Below are 20,314 nucleotides of genomic sequence, written 5' to 3'. Positions count from 1 at the left end.
ATATGATTTTTCTTGTTTTTCTTTTTTACAAATGAGATTTTTTCGTTGTGGTACTGCAGGAATGGGGTGATCCTAGAAAGAAGGAATTCCACTTCTACATGAAATCATATTCCCCCGTTGAATGGTAAGCACATTTGATTCATGTCACTAAACTGTTTTTGTTTTGAACTTTAATATTTAAAGCTAGAACATTCTTCCTCTCATTTTTTCTTTTAATTATATATGATCATGAGATTAATTTTTAATTTTATGTATGAAAAAATATTTATTTAAGAAATTTATAGCTTAAATGAATCTCAAATGGAGTGCTAGTACTAATTAATAAAATCACTCCTTTCCTTGAAAAAATAATAAATCATTACTTTCTTTTTTTTTATTTTAGTAAATTAGAATAATAATAAATGTCATCCTCTTCGAGGTTGGGGACCATAACACGAGGTTACTGCCATCAAATTATGCAGGTCATTTGAGGTGTATAGAAATTATCCATTAAACTTTTCTAAAATATATTATTCACCTAGGAGTATTAGCAACATTATCTCTAACACACATTTTATTATTATTTAAAATTTATTAAAAACTAAAAAATTTAGAAGAAACACTCATTAAATAAGAGTCTCTAATTAAATATTTTTTTTATAAAATATTATGTATAAATATTTATTGCCAAGGATACCCGTTCACCTAAAAACGTGAGAAATGAGATTGTGTAGCTCAATTTTTTTGAAGAGTTTCTTTCGTGATTTTGATTAATAATAAAATGTGTTGTTAACATTTTTTTCCCAACAATATCTTTTTCTAAACTAATTCTTTATTACTCAATAAAATATATTAAAAATTACTAAAATTTGTAAATCTTATTTCTTTATTTAATAATATATTTTACTTAAAATTTTCAAACTTTTAATAAATCTGAATTAATAAAGTGTGTTGGGAAAATAAGGTAGAGAATGTGTTGAAAGGTTAAATCTTCCATATTTTTTTTTGTTACAAGTTAAATCTTCCAATTGATATTATAAGGCCTAATGGATGAGATGTTAATTAAGATGGGTGGGGAGAGATTGGAAAAAGAGAGATTTTTTTTACAATCATACTGCCATCAAATTCACTTTCTCAGTGACAAGAATAATATGCTCTATAAAAAAGTAATCACTTTTCTCATAACATACAGGAGAGAGAGAATTAGGGACATAGGACAAGATTTAACACATGAAAGTTTTAATTTAGCCATTCATTTTAAAAAATCATCCCAAACATTTGGTGTAAGAGAAAAAAAAAATCAAACTCACCTTAGTCAACTAACAATATTAATCTGGAGTCCAATTGATCATATACATGACAACACACCTCCTCATGATGTAAAACCGTGCTTTCTGTTCCTTAGCTAATTTGGTGCATTTGAGCCCATTTTCCCATTCATGTATGTAGCTTTATTTTCCTTAGCCAAAATATGTTTTGGCCACATTACCATAGTGTGGATAAATTTTGTATGGTTCGGGATCATCATGTTATTTGTCTCTAATTTTGGTTTTAAGATTTGAAACATGATCAATTTTTTTAATTTATGAGTTAACTGTGTATCACATAAAAATTATTAAAATCATTTGAATTCTATCGTTACTTCATAAATTAATATTAAAATTTAAAACTTTGAAGAGATATTCTTGACAACAGTGTGAATTTGCTAATTACTATTTTCAGTTCCGGGAGCGCAATCCAGAGATGTACTTGGATCTCCCAACCAGATCACTACTGGATCCACTTCTAAGTCACAAGAGAATGATCTCAAGTGGCAGCCCAACAAGCTATATGAGAGGAATAGATATTCTTGACTTTTTGATCGATTCTTTTATTTGACTTTTTGATCGATTTTTTTTTTTACTTTTTGACTTTTTATTCTTCTATTTTTTTCAGGGATTTTGGTTCTAAGTGTCTAAATATTGATTCCTTTATAGTATTTTTATTGTATGATATTTGCAGATTTCTTTAAAAAGTTGTAAGTAAGTTTGTACTTTGATCTCTGCCTCTGGCATAAATGTATATAATTTTTGTTTTTGTTTTTTATTTAAACCCTATTTTTCTCTTAGCATCTGTTGTCTCTTGCAACATGGTTAAGATTGTTCATGGTCCTTTCTTTAGTGTTAAGTTTTCTTACCATCACTTTGGTTTTGCTATGTATAGAATGCTAGCTTATCTTGTGCAAGCAATGAGCTGAAGAGCATTGATTTGTATGTCTGTGTATGTATGACTGAAAATAAGAATATCTATGTTATTTGGTTTACTGTCAATATGTTGGAGAAGTTTGAATATAGCTGACACAGTCTTCAATGATTTGCCATTTCTGTGTTAGATATTTGTATACACATGATATGAATAGTGAGACCTACATGCATAAATTCAAGATTGTGTTTGATTTAATATATTTTGAATGGTAATGATGGATTCTTGGTGAATGACTTACCAAATTAGTGCTTATTAACAGCTTTCACCAATGAATTCACTTTCTGAAAGAACATAATATTATTTTCTCAATTTCTGTGCTTATTGAATATTGATTCATGTGGGTCTTAAATTCTTGTGTTCTCTTGTTACTAACATGAACCTATAATGATACAAATCTTGAAGTTTCAAGATAGCATGCTTAGTATCATGCATTTAAATATTCAGGATGATGTAATATTGATTTTTTGTATGTTAATATTCAATAAACCATAGGAGGTAATTTTTGGAACTTGTTTCTACACCTGAATTTTTCTGTTTTGGATATTTTTTCCTGAATGGTTTTAGCTTCCTCAACATGGAAGGCAGGTTGGATTCTTCTAAATAAATTTCATTTTCATTCTCTTAACTTTATCAGTATTGTGTTTAAAATTCTCTTACTTTGCTGGTTATGCAGTGCTCATACTGAATGCATTGTTACAGAAGATAGTGAAGTTGCTGAGACTTTCTTAAATTAAGTTGACAGGTATGTCTAGAAATTTGACTAAATGTTTGTCTTTTTCACACTTCTAAATGATGATATTTTTTATAATTGGTGAAAATGATTTTATAATTGTTGAAATTGATGATACATTTGGTTGCCATCAATGTCTTATTTAAAGATATCAGAGACCAGCAAAAAAAAAATTAAAAATTAAACACATACTAAGACGGTTCCAGGATTAACCGTTTTAGTATGTAGTGACAATCGAAGACAGTTATAGGATAATTGTCTTAGTATGTATGACTTTTTAAGACGGTTATGATATAACCGTCGTAGAAAACCATTTATTCAGCATACTTATTAAGACGGTTTATATAACAACCGGCATAGCACGGCAAATAAAATGATGTCATTCTAAGACGGTTATCTCAATAACTGTCTTAGATTCTGAGGACTTTCTATAACGGTTGTTCTAATAACCGTCGTAAAAAATTTGACATATAAAGACGGTTTTTAAAACCGTCGTTGTATTTTTTATGCTTTTTACGACGCCTGTTTCTACGACGGTTCAAAACCGTCGTAAAATGGACTATTTAACCGACTTAAAAACCACTAATTCCAGTAGTGTAGTAGACTAAGCAAGTTAATTATAAATTAATTAAAAATCATTCATTATAAAAAAAATAATCAAAGATTTTTAAAAGACTTTAAATAATTTATAATTAACTTACTTATTATTTCTACCAATAAAAAAATATTTGTTATTAATTTTTTAAGGAGAAAAGGTCACTATGTAACCAAAAAGGTATGACATATAACTCTTTCATCTAAAAAAAACTCTCTTTGGTTTAAGTCTCACTTATCCTTTAAGTAAATCCTAAGAAAATGCTCTGTTTTGGTCACATGAATATTATTGTTGTATTCTACTTGCAGGGTTGAAAGGCTTTAATGAGTATCTGTAATTTTACAGTTTTGGTGAACTTGTAACCATGGCAACCCGCTGAACATTTTAAAGCAACAGATATTGAATAATGGGATCCAAATGGAAGGTGAATAAGTGTTGACATTGCTAATAAAGGCAAATATTGTTCAAAATCAGTATACAAGTTATATAATATATTTTATTTTTAAAGTTGCTAACAAAGTTGAATGTTATATTAGTCTAGAATTGTTAATAAAGTTGAATATTGTAACCTATTAAAAAAAATTGAATGTCGTATTATATATTGTATTTACTTGATTGTTTGGTCTATTATTTTTTAAAACTGGCTTGTTGCCATTGATGTGACTTCGGTTCACGCAACGTAAAATTGTTTTAATATAGCAAGCATCTTTATCCAATGTTGAAGGGATCTGCTGGGAAAAGAATGGAAATTGGTTGAGATTTCAAATATTTTTATTTAATAAAAATATCAAGAATTTTGACCGTTTGTCCATGATTAAATTAAAGCTTTAAAAGTCTAAATGACCTAGTACAAGAAATCTAAACAATACAAAAATTGGAAGTGTTTTACTAGAAAGTAACCGAAGGCTTTTGATAAAGCTAGCTTTTGGTTTTTCTAGTTAGGAATTCACACGAGTCGAAGAAAAAAGCCTAAAAGTATTGACCAGTGACATAAGATGGAAGAACTTTTATAATTTTTTACTCTAATGGTAAAATTTAATTTAAGTTCTTGAATTTTACTTGCTCAATAAAAAATAAAAAATAAAAAGTTAAGGAGAGGCACATTAAAAAACATTATTTAGAAAAAAGTTTTTGAGAATTCTTCTTCTAGAATTCAATATATAACATGAAAAACTCAAAAATAAAAATAATAATAAATTTAATGAACAAAGATTGTTGAACTCAAGAACTCTCTTAAAAAATGTTATAACAACTTCAAAAATTGGAAACGAAAGTTAAGTGTATTATAGTTTCTACGTACATTCTACTTAATTAATACATATAAACTTAGAAATCTACTATTACAACCACAAAAAAGCGTATATTGTGAATCTTTGATTGACTGCGTATATTTTAACGTCGTAAAAAGGCTTATGTCCAAAGCAGGACCTAAAGTATCAACAAAATAAAAGGTATTGGCAAAAATAATACCAAGGTTACAAAATTATGGACAAAAAAGGCATAAGAGAATAGACTTGTTATTTCTAAAATTCAAGGAAAAAAATAACACAACCTTAGACTCAAGACTCAAGACTCCAAGTTAAAGTCCAAACCTAATTAAGTTGAAGATTGAAAACAAGTCACAACTAGGCTCAACTAGTTGGGGAGTGTTAGAAAAACAAGTTTCACTTCGATAGATTAGAAATAAGTTTAGAGATATATAATCAAGAGAGCTTTAAGTCCTAAGAGATAAAGCATATTTGAACGAACAAGTCACATAAGAAACATTTTTTTCTAATAACTTCTCTCAGGTATTTGGGAGTAGTGAATATATAAGATGACAAGGCCAACCCTTGTAAATTGAAATGATCCATTACTTGTCTTGTACTAATCTATATTTTGGTATGAATTAGAATTTACATATCAATTGAAATTGCTTTATATCCCTTTCAGTGATTCCGTGCAAATATATACATTACAATTCACACATATAACTGTTTATAATAGTTCCGGAGAAAGAGGAAGAAATTTCCAACAACATGAAGTATGGAGCAGAAGTCAAGACGTTTCATTACTGAAGAATGGGCAGAAACGTGAAAAGTGTCAAATGTTGAATGAAAATAGGGAAAAGTAGGTCAATGAGTGGAAATAATTGCATGAAGAAGGTTTTTTGTGGTGGCGATGACGGAGTGGGTCGAAGAAGGAAGGGTGGTTGCACACTGTGAGGAAAAGTTCCAATGAGAGAAAAAAAGGAAAATATATCTTTAAATTTTATCTGATATAAACCATCTTACTCATACTTATATTAATCATTGATTTTAATCCTAATATATCTAATGAATATAAAATTCTTTCACGTGATTGTAACGAGTTTAGGTTAAGCATCCTGGACCTCGTCCGAAATCGATCAAGTGTATGTTTATGATATTCTCAGATCTTGTCTCACTTTATAAAAACAAAAAAATATCTTTCATTTACATTTGAATTGTATTTTAGTTCGAGGGATGCACGGAATTTTTTTATATAACTAAAATTTATAATAAATAAAAAAATTGAATATGTAAATTATATCATTATTAAATTTCATATTAAATAATTATTTTGAAAATTATTTAAATTCAATTTAAAAATAAAGATAAAATAAAAGTGTTTGAGATGGTTAAGATATTTTTATCTAGTTTTTAAATCAAATTAAAATGATATTTTAATATTTGTAATGCACAGGACAAATGTATACTTTTATATAATTAAATTTATATATATATATATATATATATATATAATTTTTAATTTATGACAAGTATTTTATATTGTGATATAAGTTTATTTTTAATTATTGATAATTCCATTAAAAATATTAAAATTTAATTTAAAAATAAATTAAAAGAGATGAGCGAGTGAGAAAAACAAATATAGGGATGAAGATGACAGTGGTTTGAGATGGTAAAAAAACTACATTTTTTAAATTAAAATTAGGAAGTATATTTTAAAGAAATTAAATATTAAAAATTAAATTAAATCCTTAATATATAGGAGACAAGATAATAAAAATAACTCCTTAGAATGCTCTCATTCAAAGATAGTTCCTTAAAATGCTTTCATTTAAGAGATTTAGATAAAATAAAATCATTCTCCTTTAATAAAGGGTAATATATGATTATGTACATTATGTACCAAAAGATAGATTATAGTGGTTTTGTTAGTAGGAGGGATCCAACTGCAACTTTTCCTTCTCCCTTTAACCATATGGCTACTTCCAGTAGTAATTGTAAGCAGCAAAAGGATGAAATTAAAACCAGACCTGCTTGAACATTTGTTCCGAGCTGTAAATTGGCATTGAATCTAATTGGCAAAGTGAATTGTTCTATCATGTAATTGAGTTCTATCAGTTACATCTGAATCCAAAAAAAAAAGAAGGGAATTTGACAAAGAAATGAAAATTAGGGTACAAAATTAACAGAAGGTAAATGCTAAAGTGGAATTCCTGCTGACTGACTAATGTGATCAGATGCCTCGGAAACCTTAATGGTACAATTCTGCTACAACCCCTCTCTTTACTTCTAACCTTTTCCAGTTTTTTTTCAACCCCCCAAACCTCTTTTTTTTTTCCATTTTCTTTTTGGCTTGGCCATTGCCATTACTTCCCATATACAGATACAAGAATGACTACAATGTCTGTGTTCATGATGGATTTTTTTTTTACTGTCAGAAACTTGTATACCTCCTCGGCTCAATATATCACAACACGAAGCAGGCCTGGCTGCGGTTCCGTGAAATCAAGGCCTTCTTCTTCAAGTAGATAACGCTGTACAGCTATCGGGAGTCTTGCGGGAGTGCGGGAGCCCCGAGTATGGTGACCAGTGCCAACACAGATGTAAACCTGCAAACGCTGCTCAGCGGCTCTGGCCGTGCTTCTTAGCACACTCAGTTCGTGTTTCAGCACGTGAATCGCTTCACTTACGTGCAGACCGTGTAGGTCTATCATTCTCTGGTGCCCTCTTCCATTCTCTGGAGCAACGGGATTCCTGAAAAATCAACATTCATAACGATTACAGAAGAATCCAGCACTTGGAAATTGAGAACAATGGAATCAAACATTCTAACTCATACAACTTAGAAATAATGGTATACTCATTTGAACCTCTTGTAACAATTTTTCTCTGCAAGTCATTGGATAACAACTGGATATCACATGTTTTGTTAACCACTCAGATTGTTTCACACCTTTTATAATCAATGTGAGACCATTGTTCTTCTCAATGGCCAACAGTCACAAAAAAAATGATAGACAAATAAATATACACGACTGGGAAGAGAAAAAAGTAACATAAAAAGAAGAATGAAAGAAATAGAGCAGGTTGTGCAGGCGCAGAAAAATATTAGGGCCCTTTACTTTGAGAAAATGTTTTCTGTTTTCATTTTCAGTTTTTACTTTTAATTACAAACCTGTCACCTTGTTTTCAAATATTTGTACAGGAAACCGTGAACATTTTTTTCACTGTTTTCTTGTACAAATCTTTGAAAACAGGAAATATTTTGAAATCAAGGTGAAAGTTTTGTAATTAAAAATGAAAACAATAAATCAAAAACAGAAAACGTTTTCTCAAAGTAAGCCCTTCCTGTTGTTGAAACTTCAAACTGAACAGAACAAAGAGTCTGATTAATCTAACTATGAAGCAGACACTTGACAAGTTATGGTTCAATCTCATGGCCAGATTGATGGTTAAACCACCACTGGACAAATTAAAAAAAAAAAAATCTCGTAACTAGTAAAATTCTAGTTGAGTTAGGCAATTCATCTGGCTAAACCAATCAACCATAATTTAAAGTAAGAAGTTATATTCATATTTCATAAACGTTTTTATGTATCTTTTAATCCTTTTATTTAAATTTAAATTAGTTTTATTAAGTCATTCACTTCAACCACTCAGTTTAAATTGATGAACCTGAATTATAAGTCTGACCAGTTCATTGTCTAGTCTGGTTTTAACAATACAACATACAAATTGTGATTTTTACCAAAAGTCACATGGATAGGAAGAGTGATAGAAATGGGGAACAACAAACCTCTGGCGGTAAATAGATTCTTGAGCTTTTCCATGAGCTGCTTTCATATGCATGTTGTGCAGTTGCCCCTTAACACTTAGCTCCTTTGCAAGGGCCTTGTTGCCAATAAGGTAGGCTTGTCGTGCCTGTTTATTATATTATGAAGAATTAAACTCAAGCTACAAAATATTAGGATGGGTGGACTTACACCTCTTGCCCAGCTACAGGGATAAAGTGCAGTTGTTGAAACTCAAGTTAACAAAATGTTAGCTGGACAAATTCCATTACAATGAAAGCAAAAGTTTAATGTTGCATAAAAACAATCTCAAGAACAGATGGTTCTGGAAGGATCTTGCTGGTCACACAGTGAATGTTCCTTGAATTTTTTGTTTGTGCATATGCAATTTGGTAACATCCTAACAGCTCTTCCTTTAAATCTACCCACACTACCCAGATCCAACTTGATTGTACAAATTTATATACTAGAAAACAAAAAGAAACAACATAAAATTATGGACTAACTACTTAAAAGAACATAGAACACTAGAATTGAAGGTAAAGCATATGGATACAAGCCAACGATGATGTGTGTAGGTTGTAGCCAAATCATTACATTGTATTCTCATTCAAATTCCCATTAACTCCTCCGTCACTGCATGAAACAAAGACCCACCTGCTCAAAATATGCATTACGCAAGCGTGCATGATCACGAGCCTCCTCCCGCAGCTCAGAATACATATTTGCTGCCATTCAAAATTGTTAAAGGAAACACGGTATAGAAAGAATTCATCTCACAGTTGAAGCGTATAAACATAAATATTTACCAACTGCGTCACCAGTTTCAAGCCAAACAGGAGCTGCCCGAGCAGAACCACGACTCTGTAATCTATCACCAATGTTGACTCTCCCCTGTCCACCATTGTAGGCACTAGCCAGAGCATTTAAACCCCTACTAGAGCCAGTGGAAGCATCACCAGAACCATTTTTATCATACTTCCATATACCAGAATCCTGAGAAGCCAATTTTCTGACTGCTGAAGCAAAGTCAACAGAACCTCTAGATGGAATAGAAGAGCCAGATTTGAACATGAGCATGTCTTTATCAGATGATATGTATGGAATGCCACTTTGTTGAACATTATCTGCAGCATATTTTGAAGTATTCTGCCCATTTGATGATGTAAGAGCTGGAAAGTCCATTGCACTCAGATTGGGAGATGACAGAGTCTTTGGACTCGGATTCTGATTGAAGCCACCATCAACTTGAATCTACAAAATTGGAGGGAAATGAGACAATCGACATAAATGTCCTCATTTAAGAAGAATGTCCGAGAAAAAAGAGTGTCATTTGTCAGAGATGACAGTGGCATCCACATGATGAAAAACAGAAACCAATATATCATATACCAAGAAAAGATACATATCCAAAAAATTGCTAATAAAATTCCAATGGTCCCTTGATAAAATGAAGCATGAGCTATCAGAACAGGAAACAGTGATTAGAAACAGGGAGCTGGATAGCATTAGAGTTGCCTCACAACTTTATGGAATGCCAGCTCTTCCCTGCCAAAACAAGGCACAAGTATTTCTCTATATATTTAGCCTCCATCCCTTCAGATTTAATATAGTACCAAAGCATATTGCAAGATGTGCAGTTCCAACCAATAATAGCATCACAACATGCTAGGAGACAGTTATAACGCATATATGTAACAGAAAATAATACATTTCTACAAACAGTCACACAAAAAGTGCCTTACATGAAGATCAACCTACCTCTAACTGAGTGAGCATCTCAATGGTCAGATGTAAATCGCATGCATTGGCGAAGAAAACTTCAGCAAGGCTTTCTGAAGCAAAACCAGGGAATAGAGAAGCTAAAAACTCCAAAGGGTTCAAATCTGTATCATTCACAAGAGAATTCCCTGCAAAAACATCATTTAAGAATCCATGTCCAGAGTTTTCATCATAAACAAGTTCCTCTTGACCACTGGTAACGTGCAAATCGGTATTCCCAATTTGCCTATCCCAAGGCTTTGCTGATGAGTTCAAAATGCTTCCTGAAGATGGCTCCTCCCTGTAGGTTGAATTGGAAAACCTTAATTTATCAGCAAAAGTATTGCCATTAAGGTGCTGTGGAGACAGTTCCAGCTGCTCATTTAGTATATATCTACTTCCCTTAGAAGAAGGAAACATTGAGGATTCATTATCATCATTTATAGATAAGCCTGCTAAAGAGAGGTTGTTAAGACCTTGGGATTCGTCCTCTCCCATGACCTTGAAGTCAGGGGTGATATCATCAGGAAGCTGACAACGCCAGTACTGGTGAGCCTCATCATCGGAATTATTTGAAATGGATGATTCTGATCGATCTAAAACTGCTTTCCCAAGAGATCCAGCAGTAGTAAACCTCGCTGCTGCATCTACCGAGCTGGTGCTTCCAGATGGCGATGATCTGAGGGCAAATGGAACAAACTCTGCTGCATTTGGATTCAAATAGGTTGCTTTGTTTAAGGAGCTCAGTTTTGTGTCTGTTTGGGAACCTTTCTTGGATAAGCTCATTATTGACAAGAATATGGACAAAATGACTAAAACATAGATGGACCTCCAAAAATGTAACACAAATATTCCAGATAGCTTCAGCCAAACCCTGCAATAATTTAATTTGGTCATACTAGTTGATCAACCAAACTGTCATCAAAATAACAGGAAAAATAAAAATCATAAAAGTGTCATGCATAGATAAATGAATTCAACTGTATCCAATATCACATGAAATATGAATGCAAACAAATGAACAACTCAATATTGAATTCCAGTTAAAACAATTTGCATAGTCAAATCAACAGAGAAGTGAAGCATACATAAAGCATCTGTAATTAGGTTGATTATCAAGCAACCATAGGATGACCATTTTCAAAATTGAAACTTGGCAGTGAATCCCATAAAACTTAATTGGACAACAAAGGGACTATGTATTATGAATTACAGACACAACAACCTTTAACTAATCACATGAACATAAAAAATGCATTGATGAACAGTTATCACCAAGTAAGAAACAGCAGGACAGAAGCAAAAACCCTAATTTTTTTCGGGAACAAATAATTGAAAGTGATCAAGATGAAGTAAACAACAATTTAAAGAATTGTTCAATTGTATCTACACAGAAAGCCTATCAAATATTAAAACCCAACAAAACATCCAAAAATCTCAAACCTCATCACAGGAACAACAAACAAAATAAAAGTGCAACAGAATAAAACCAGCTGAAGACAAAAAGAAAAAAGTCAAAGCAAGAGCAAACAAAAACACAACCTTCCATTACGAAAGCCAAAACCTTTACGAGATCTCAAGCAATTAAACCCCTTGAAGAATCAGAAAACAACAAAAAAAAAAAACCAATAAGTACAATTAATCAAAACAGAACAAAAGCAGGTAATAACAGAAGAAGAAAAACAGACAATTTAATGAGATGGGTAAGTGAAAGATCTGAAATTTATGGAAAGCTTGAATGAAAAAATTATACCTTTGCGAATCAAATCAAAGGGATCCATGAGGGGAGATTGCATGAGATCAAAGGGGTAGAAGAGGAAGAAAAACAATGAAGAGAAAAAGCGAAGCAAAGTTTTAATTTTTATTTTCTGGGAATTGGAGCTCGGAACTATCTCTCTATATCTATGGTATTGTTATCTCAGTTATCAGTTATTTTTCCCCTTCTTTGTTCTTTCTCTTTCTTCCCTTTCTCTCTCTTCTTTCTGAGTTTTTTTTTTTTTTTGAAAGGCTCTTAGTTAAAACCAACACCAGCAAGCACCACAAAAATACTAAAGAAGACACCCAACCTTTCGCCGCTCGATTTGACCCCTATCTCTCTCTACAAACTTTCTCTCTCAAAAAAATACTCTCGGAGAAAAAAGTTATATAATCACGGTCTAAAAAGTTATGTATAGGTATTAAACTTTAATTAATAATTAATTAGTATGCATGATTGGGATTTGGGAAGGAAAAAACGGTGGCGCAACCTTTTTTTTCTTTAATTTTAGTGCATTTAATATTTTATTAGACAAATAGTACATCAACTTTTTTATAAAAAAAAAAAACCCATGCCAATACTCTTATTTTAAGGAATTAAAAATTTAATTTTTAACACGTACTGATATAATGTTTAACATGTACTAATTTAATTAACATGTACGGAATGTATAAGTCTACTTCGTCGAATTATAAGTCTATTTCATCTAATATGATAAGGTTTTATTATAATATATTTATATATAAAAATATCTTTTTTACATTATTATTCTATCACAAATTTTTATATATAATAAATTTATTAATTTTTACAACAATTCTCTCTTATATTGTTAAAAAAAATAGATGAAATTTTTTTGAGTTTTGTTATATGTAATAATGTTTTCAAGAGTTATAATCACTTTAATTGAATTGCATATCTTATTCTAATTTCATATATTAAATTTTTATTTTTTTTATTTTTTATTTTTTAAATGAAGTTTAACATTTTAAAAATATATATTAATAATTAAATTAACTTTGTATCACTAATAATTTATCTTGCACAATGTTGGTTCACAGTATAACAGTACTCTTTTTAATAGTATAAACAAATAATAATACAGTAATAATTTAATGAGTTTGTTAACATTTACTATATCGATTATCTTAAAAATCTTTTAAAAAATTGTATTAATTATTTGTGAAAATTTAATACTGAAAATGCATTTCTATTAAACTCTTTTAATATTGGGAATTCCTTAACTAATAGTTTTTTACGACTACTTATTATGACCCTATTTTTTTTCTCTTTTTATTTGTACATCTTGCATTAGACAAACGTGTAACAACCAACAACGTTAAACATTAGACGATGTATTGTCTATATATTCTAATGAACTTTCGAATCATAAAGCCATGTGCATCCAAAATTATTTGTCCCTGATGAAAAAGTCTAATTGCCTTAAGTGACGTATTTTTATTATTTTATCTTTTGTTCTTTGTTTTTGGAGATTCTATATTAATAAAGTAAAACTCCCTGAACAAACTGAACATTTTTGTTAATATAGTATTTAGTATTTTCTTTCATCCAAGGCATGCAGTGTGCCCATAGTTTTTTTGGCATTTAACTCGAATCATTGGGTGGCACTTCATTTTTATTACTTTCACGATGAGACAAATTATAATTTTCGGGTTTGGTTCTTAATTAAGTTCTCATTGTGTGTTCAAATTCAGTGGAACTACTTAAGCTTAATGATAATCTTTCTTTAGAAATTAAGCTTGAACACAATAAAGAAAAACGGAGAGGGTATATGAAATTAATGGCAAAGGTTTCACGTTTTATTACTATTTTTTGTTTGTCACTTCTTCATGTCCCATGGGAGTTGGGACTTGGCACTTGGAAGTATGCATCATGCATGGTTATTACAATTATAATAACTTACAAATTATCAATATAAAAAAAAAAAACTTACTAACTATGAAGGATAAATATTGTGCCAGAAACTAGAAATATAAAAACCAAATGAAGTAACAACATTTTTTTCGCCTAAACCAAACATGTACGTTATCCGTTAAAGTAAATAGCTAGTGTTTTATGTTAAACTAAATTAATACAGTTGGATGGAAAGAATAATATAAGACATCATAATATTTAAATAAAAAAATAGGAAAATCTAATAAAAAAATTCAAATAAAGTAATAAACCATTAAGAAAACCTAAATCATAAAAACTATGTGTGTTGTGATGATTATCTTAATGCGTGACAAAGTGATTTTAATTACCTGACAAGAGAAAATTGAATTCATGCTTTGAAAAATATAATTAAGATAAATGTTTCATGTTATGTTGTTAAGTGAGGTATGGAGTTTGAGTTTCTTATGGGACTTAAGAGAAGGATTAAGAAGGTTAGTAGCGGATGAGAATTTAGAGGCTTTTAGAGATGGGTCTTGGGGTTTGATTAGTGTTAACATTAGATATTATGTTAGTATGATGATATAGTAAGTAGTGATTTACTCATTATACATAAAGGTCGTGTGATTATACATAACACACAATATTATATTAAAATAATGTTATATGGTATTTAAAGTTAGGTTATTATTGACAGAGGAATAACGAAAATGGTTCTCGGTGCTTGTTGTCCATCTTTCAATGATCCTTTATTTTCTCCTTTTCCGACAATTGTTAGTGTCATGCACCTAACAATTTTCTTTTCTTTCTTTAAGTGTGTATTTTTCTATTTGCATGAACAGTAATACGAAGCGTTGTGAGCTTCTGTTCACCATCGTTGAGTCTTCCTTTCTTCAACATGACCACACCCTCAAAATCACCCCGACTTCTAACGACCAAAACGCCACCTGGCCCACAGTCCAACAATTGCAACATCATGCTTCTCTTCCTCTAGTGACCCTGATTAGTCCCCTGGTTGGCTCTTTTTTCATGGTTGTTGAGATTCCTTCGAACTACTCCACTTCCACAACGACGTTCACCAACGTCCCTTGCACAAATACATTTGTGTGCAACTTTCGTTATGGGTGAATAGTACTTGCACCCATGATTGGGCTTGTTCAACAGCCACTGCGTTGCCCTCTTGTCATTCTGCACCAACGACCTTTTCGAAGACCTCCATGTCCTTCACGTGCGCAATCAACTCGAAACACCATCGCATGGGACCCCATGTAGGGTCCTGGCATGTGAACTTTGCGCACACAACCTGTAATGCATCTCCGTCCAGTGTCACACTGATCTTCGCTACCTCTACCTCAAGGCATCCTTGTTGGATCTTTTTGCTTTTTTCACGGGTCAATAGTACCCATTGTCATCGTCGAATATTGCCACATTATCCATGTGTGCAACCAACTCAAAATATCACTACACGCAACACCATACACATGAAGTTCATGCATATGACGCAAACACATCTCCAACGAGCGTCACACTGGTCTCTATCGCCACTGTGTGCCTTCGTTGGTCGTTGTTGAGCCATGTTTATCCAGCTCAACCACACGACTCAAATCGACTTTAGTTTCTATCGTATTGACCACATTTGTAACAAGCTTGATTCATATGACAAATATGCTCAAGCTTGAGGGAAAGTATTAAGATTACACATTCAAGTATTATGATTAGATAGTAATTAGTGATTTATTCATTATTAAATTGATCCTATGTAATCAATATTGATCATATTTACTCATTATAAATAAAGGTTGTGTAATCATACACAACTCACGACATTACATTAAAACACTTTTATAATAAGAAAAGCTCATTTCTTTTCCTTTTCTTCCCCACACTTGGTGGTCATTGGTCAGACTCTTATTTTCTCTCACTCCCTTAAGTTGACACTTGGTTTGAATGTCTTTTGTGAAAATATGTTTTCTTAAATTTTAGAAAACATTTTCTCTATAAATATTTCAAAAAATATGCCCAAAACTAAAAACAACAAATCAACGTTTTTTTATCTTTTTTTGCAAAAGTGAAAAAGCAGTGACACTTTAAATTACTTTCTTCTCTTTATATGTTTTTCTAAATCTGAAAATGAAAACAGAAAATAAATTTTCAAACCAAACAAGATAAATACCTTCCTAGTTGCTTGTGCGGGTGCCCATTAAGTAGATATTCATGAATTTTTTAAATATTCATAGATATCCACAAATATATGTGAATAAAAAAATAAAAAAAACACTTTATTATAATTTTTTTATTCTAATATTTTCTTTAAAAAATATTTTTAATATTTTTAACAAAAATTATTCAAATATTTTACACAATGAAAAATATCTGTGGATAGTTCTAAAAAAAATAAAAAAATGAATAAATAACAAGTTTATTTTGTGATTTCAAATAGAATTATCTAAAAGTATTCCTCACTAAAATATAAACTTAAATAAAACTACACTAAAATAAGGTCAAATAAAATTATATTATTTAAGTATTTTAACATTAACTAGTACCTATGGATAAATGTATCATGATATTCGTCATCGTCTCATTAACAATTTGGTAGTAAAAATAGTTGCATATTTTATTTGCAGTTATAATTCAGATTTTATCCGTAGATATCGCAAAAATAATTGTATCTGTTATTCGCAGGTGTAATTCAGATTTTATCCGCAGCTATTGCAGGTATGGAATTTTTTCTTGTCCCTAGTAAGTAGTAATGTTCTTACAATGGTGTATATTAAAGAGTTGAACTGCATAATATTTTTAAAATTTATTGACTGTATGTAATTGTTGTAATTATTCTACTAACACACTTCAAAACTCAAGCTGACTGTACACTTTAATTTACATGCTAAATAATTAAAGGGTTTGTGCTTATTAAGTGGGGGAAATCATATTAATTCACGAATCTTTGATATATATATATATATATATATATATTGTGACAAATAAACCATGCAGATTGTTTATCCATCACTGTTTTAGTAAAAGAATCGAATCTAAAATGACCTTTACTTTCCAGCTATTAGTAATAGATCATAGACACAAACATGGGTCATAACGCATAACCATTACGTTACATTCATCAATATATACATTAAATCACTATGAATATTGCATTCCACTGTGTTTGCTGTGCTCTTACAATGATATATGTTTGGATAACTTTTAAAATTATGATAAATCTAATGAGGTGGATCAATCTTAATTTTAATTAATTTGTGGATGTTTAGATTATTTTTAAAATTATGATACAAAAACATTATGGTAGAGTTTAACTAAGGAGAAATAATTTTTACTTTTACCAAAATCAATTTTATAATAATCAATTCTGTAAAATTAATCTCATTGAAAATTAATTTCATTTAAAAATTAATTTTCGCCAATCCAAACATACACTAAAACACTGAATGTGGCCTTCATTATTGAAACCTGAAAGTTTCTGAGACATCCTAATTGTATCCGCATTCAATTATTATACACTAAACTTGAATATGGAAAAGGCTAGCTTATATGAAATTTTTCTCGTCTCATTTATCGAGATTTTAAATTAAATTATGATATATATAAATATTTTTTAAAAATTGTAACTTATTTTAATGATAGATATTTATTTAGTGATAAAAATATAAAAAATAATACTACTATAATTTTGTCAAATTTTAAGATACCGTAATTAGTAATTAAGCTTTGGTTGAGACTGAATCACAATTTCAGGTTTATTTATTTTATTGTTAAATTTATTTAGTTATAAAAATATAAAAAAATAATATAATTTTGTCCAATTTTAAGATACCGTAATTAGTAATTAAACTTTGGTTGAGACTGAATAGAAAGCATCACAGTTTCAGGTTTATTTATTTTATTGTTAAAAAAATCTTTGTTATACTTTTAACAAAAAGTGAAAATGAAGATTTTAATATAATTTTTCTCAAGTTTTTTGAAATTTAATTCAAACTGTTAAATGCTAAAGTCTAAAGCAACCGTATACAGTTGAATTGTAAAACACGAACATATTCTGTATCACAACTCACAAGAAGTTGACTAGTTTGTCAGTCCAACTGCTCCTTACATATAATGAAAATTACGTGCGTAAGAAGATGATTTTAGTTATATACAATAATATTATTAAAATTGTTTAATTTAAAATTGACTTTAATTATAAAAATAAGATTTTTTTTTTTACATTTAATATATATAAGTTTTTATTCTTTAAATACGTATGTTTTTGTTTTCGTTTCTCACTTTAAATTTATTTCATATGAGGCTTTTATTTGGAACGATTTTTTTATCTTAGTAATTTTTCATTCTATTAATATTTTATGCATTATTTATTTCATTTCTTTAAATGTTTTTTATTTTTCATTTGATTTCTTATTTTAAAGGAAACAAAAGAACAAGATCATATGAAAGAATAGAAAAAACAAAATAATAATCCGTACCTCGTAATTTCAATCCATGATATAGTTATGCAAGCTAGACTCTAAGACTAGATTGGAGCAATGGTAGGTACTTACATTTTTCCCGTATACTCGTTGGTCATTATATTATTTCTTATTAAGGGGTACTTATTAAGACATATCCAATATATTGAACTAATGATTTATCTATGATTAATCACGAAGTTTTCGGTAGCAAATAGAATCAAGTATAAGTAATTATTTGAGAAATGATATAGAAAATAATTAATTAAAATAATATTGATATTTAGGTTATGTTTAGTAAGAAATTTTAATTTTTAATTTTTTTACTAGACTCGACAAAAAAAATTACTAGCTGAAAAGTTTGTCAAACTAATAATTTAATAAATTAGTAATTTTTTAATATTTTTTAAAACACGACTAATAATTTAATAAATTAATTTTTCAGTATTTTTAACTATCATTAACTTTTCAGCTAATTTTATTAAATATAATAATAAACCTACAAGGTTCCCCCAATTTGATATATATATATATAGAAAAAGATTCCCACAATTTTTAGGTCAATTATATCATTTTAAATATTTCTTTTGTCACTACTCATTAGGTACCCTTAACAAGAAAAAAAAAAATACTTCATAATTAACGTAATCATTTTAGAGAATTACTATTTTCACTACTCATGTGAGTGGTTTTTTTAATAATTTCCAAAAATATCTTTTACAGTAAAGTATATTGCAGTTGCTTAAGTGTACAATAGAATTACACTTAAGTTGCAATATATGGGATGAAAAACAAATATATACAGTGAAAATGTAACTATGTTGTGCACTGCATAACAGAAACATAATTTCGTTACATATATTTTTTTATTTCATAAGTTGCAATTGAAGTATAATTTCCTTGCACAATATATAACATAAACATACTTCCATTGTATATGTTTGTGCCTCGCCCTTTGAATCTGATGAAAATATAATTTCGTTGTACACAATACAACATAATCATGTTTTTGTTGATTTGTTTCACAAACACCTGCATTTTCGGACTAACTTATCTTTACATTGTTTGGGGGTCTAGGAAAGGGAGGACGGGCAAGCAAGTAATTTTACAAATGCTTGGGTGAGAATAGCAATTCTTGTGGTGAGAATATCAGCTCCTTCGATTTAGAATGTGTAATAGTGGTAGCCCCAAAAATTCAAAACCACAAACACTAGCATTTCCAGCGCATGGGCCTAAAATTGAAGGTCGACAACAGAATTCAACCTAATTTATAGGACAGTGCCTCAATGGGACAAATACAAATAGGTTAAATTACTTTTTTTATGTGCATTATTCAATTTAATCTTTTGTTTTTTAAATATTTAATTTAGTCTTTTAATTTTTTAAAAACATTCAACATTATCTTTCTGTCCGAATTGACACAAATGACGTTAATGAAATCGAACAAAATGCAACATTGATCATTTTTTTGAAAATTAAAACAAGCTTGGATCCATCTCATTTAAATAATCAAGCTTAATCTTAAGCTTGATTTTGTTTGTTTAATTAAACAAACAAACTTGAACAAATGATTAATGAGCCAAACTCAATAATTCACTAATAGTTTGGCTCACTTAAATCCTATGTATAACATCCCAAATGCTAACGAGGACGAAGAATGATCATTGGTGTAAAAGAGAAGAGACATCGACAAGTAGTGGTTCATTTAGTATCTTTGTAATTCCTAGTTCATAATTTTGGTCTCCCTACTTTGAAATCTACAATTTTAGTCCCCAATTTTTAAAAGATTTAAATATAATTTTGATCCTTCTATTTTGCTCAATCCATAATTTTGATTATTTCATTTTAAAATAGT

General features: G+C 29.9%; 1 protein-coding gene across 2 annotated transcripts; it reads right to left on the bottom strand.

The window, feature by feature from the left end:
- Positions 1–6,829: 6,829 nt before the first annotated feature.
- LOC114394169 (polyadenylate-binding protein-interacting protein 7-like) lies at positions 6,830–12,488 on the bottom strand. 2 transcript variants are annotated; one of them, XM_028355791.1, is made up of 7 exons: positions 12,104–12,488; positions 11,893–11,942; positions 10,351–11,224; positions 9,399–9,843; positions 9,247–9,317; positions 8,595–8,719; positions 6,830–7,552 (listed from the first exon to the last, which is right to left on the bottom strand). In XM_028355791.1, exons 3-7 carry the CDS (start codon positions 11,134–11,136, stop codon positions 7,258–7,260), a joined length of 1,722 nt encoding a protein of 573 aa, XP_028211592.1. In that variant the 5' UTR covers positions 11,137–11,224; positions 11,893–11,942; positions 12,104–12,488; the 3' UTR covers positions 6,830–7,257. The 2 variants fall into 2 exon arrangements, with proteins under 2 accessions (XP_028211592.1, XP_028211591.1); XM_028355790.1 differs by lacking the exon at positions 11,893–11,942 and having other exon boundaries at positions 12,104–12,487.
- Positions 12,489–20,314: the final 7,826 nt, after the last annotated feature.

The sequence above is a fragment of the Glycine soja genome, chromosome 17 (assembly GCF_004193775.1).
Source record: "Glycine soja cultivar W05 chromosome 17, ASM419377v2, whole genome shotgun sequence".
NCBI lineage: Eukaryota > Viridiplantae > Streptophyta > Magnoliopsida > Fabales > Fabaceae > Glycine > Glycine soja.
The sequence above is the reverse complement of the archived record's forward strand: the minus strand, read 5'-3'. Positions and strand labels throughout refer to the sequence as shown.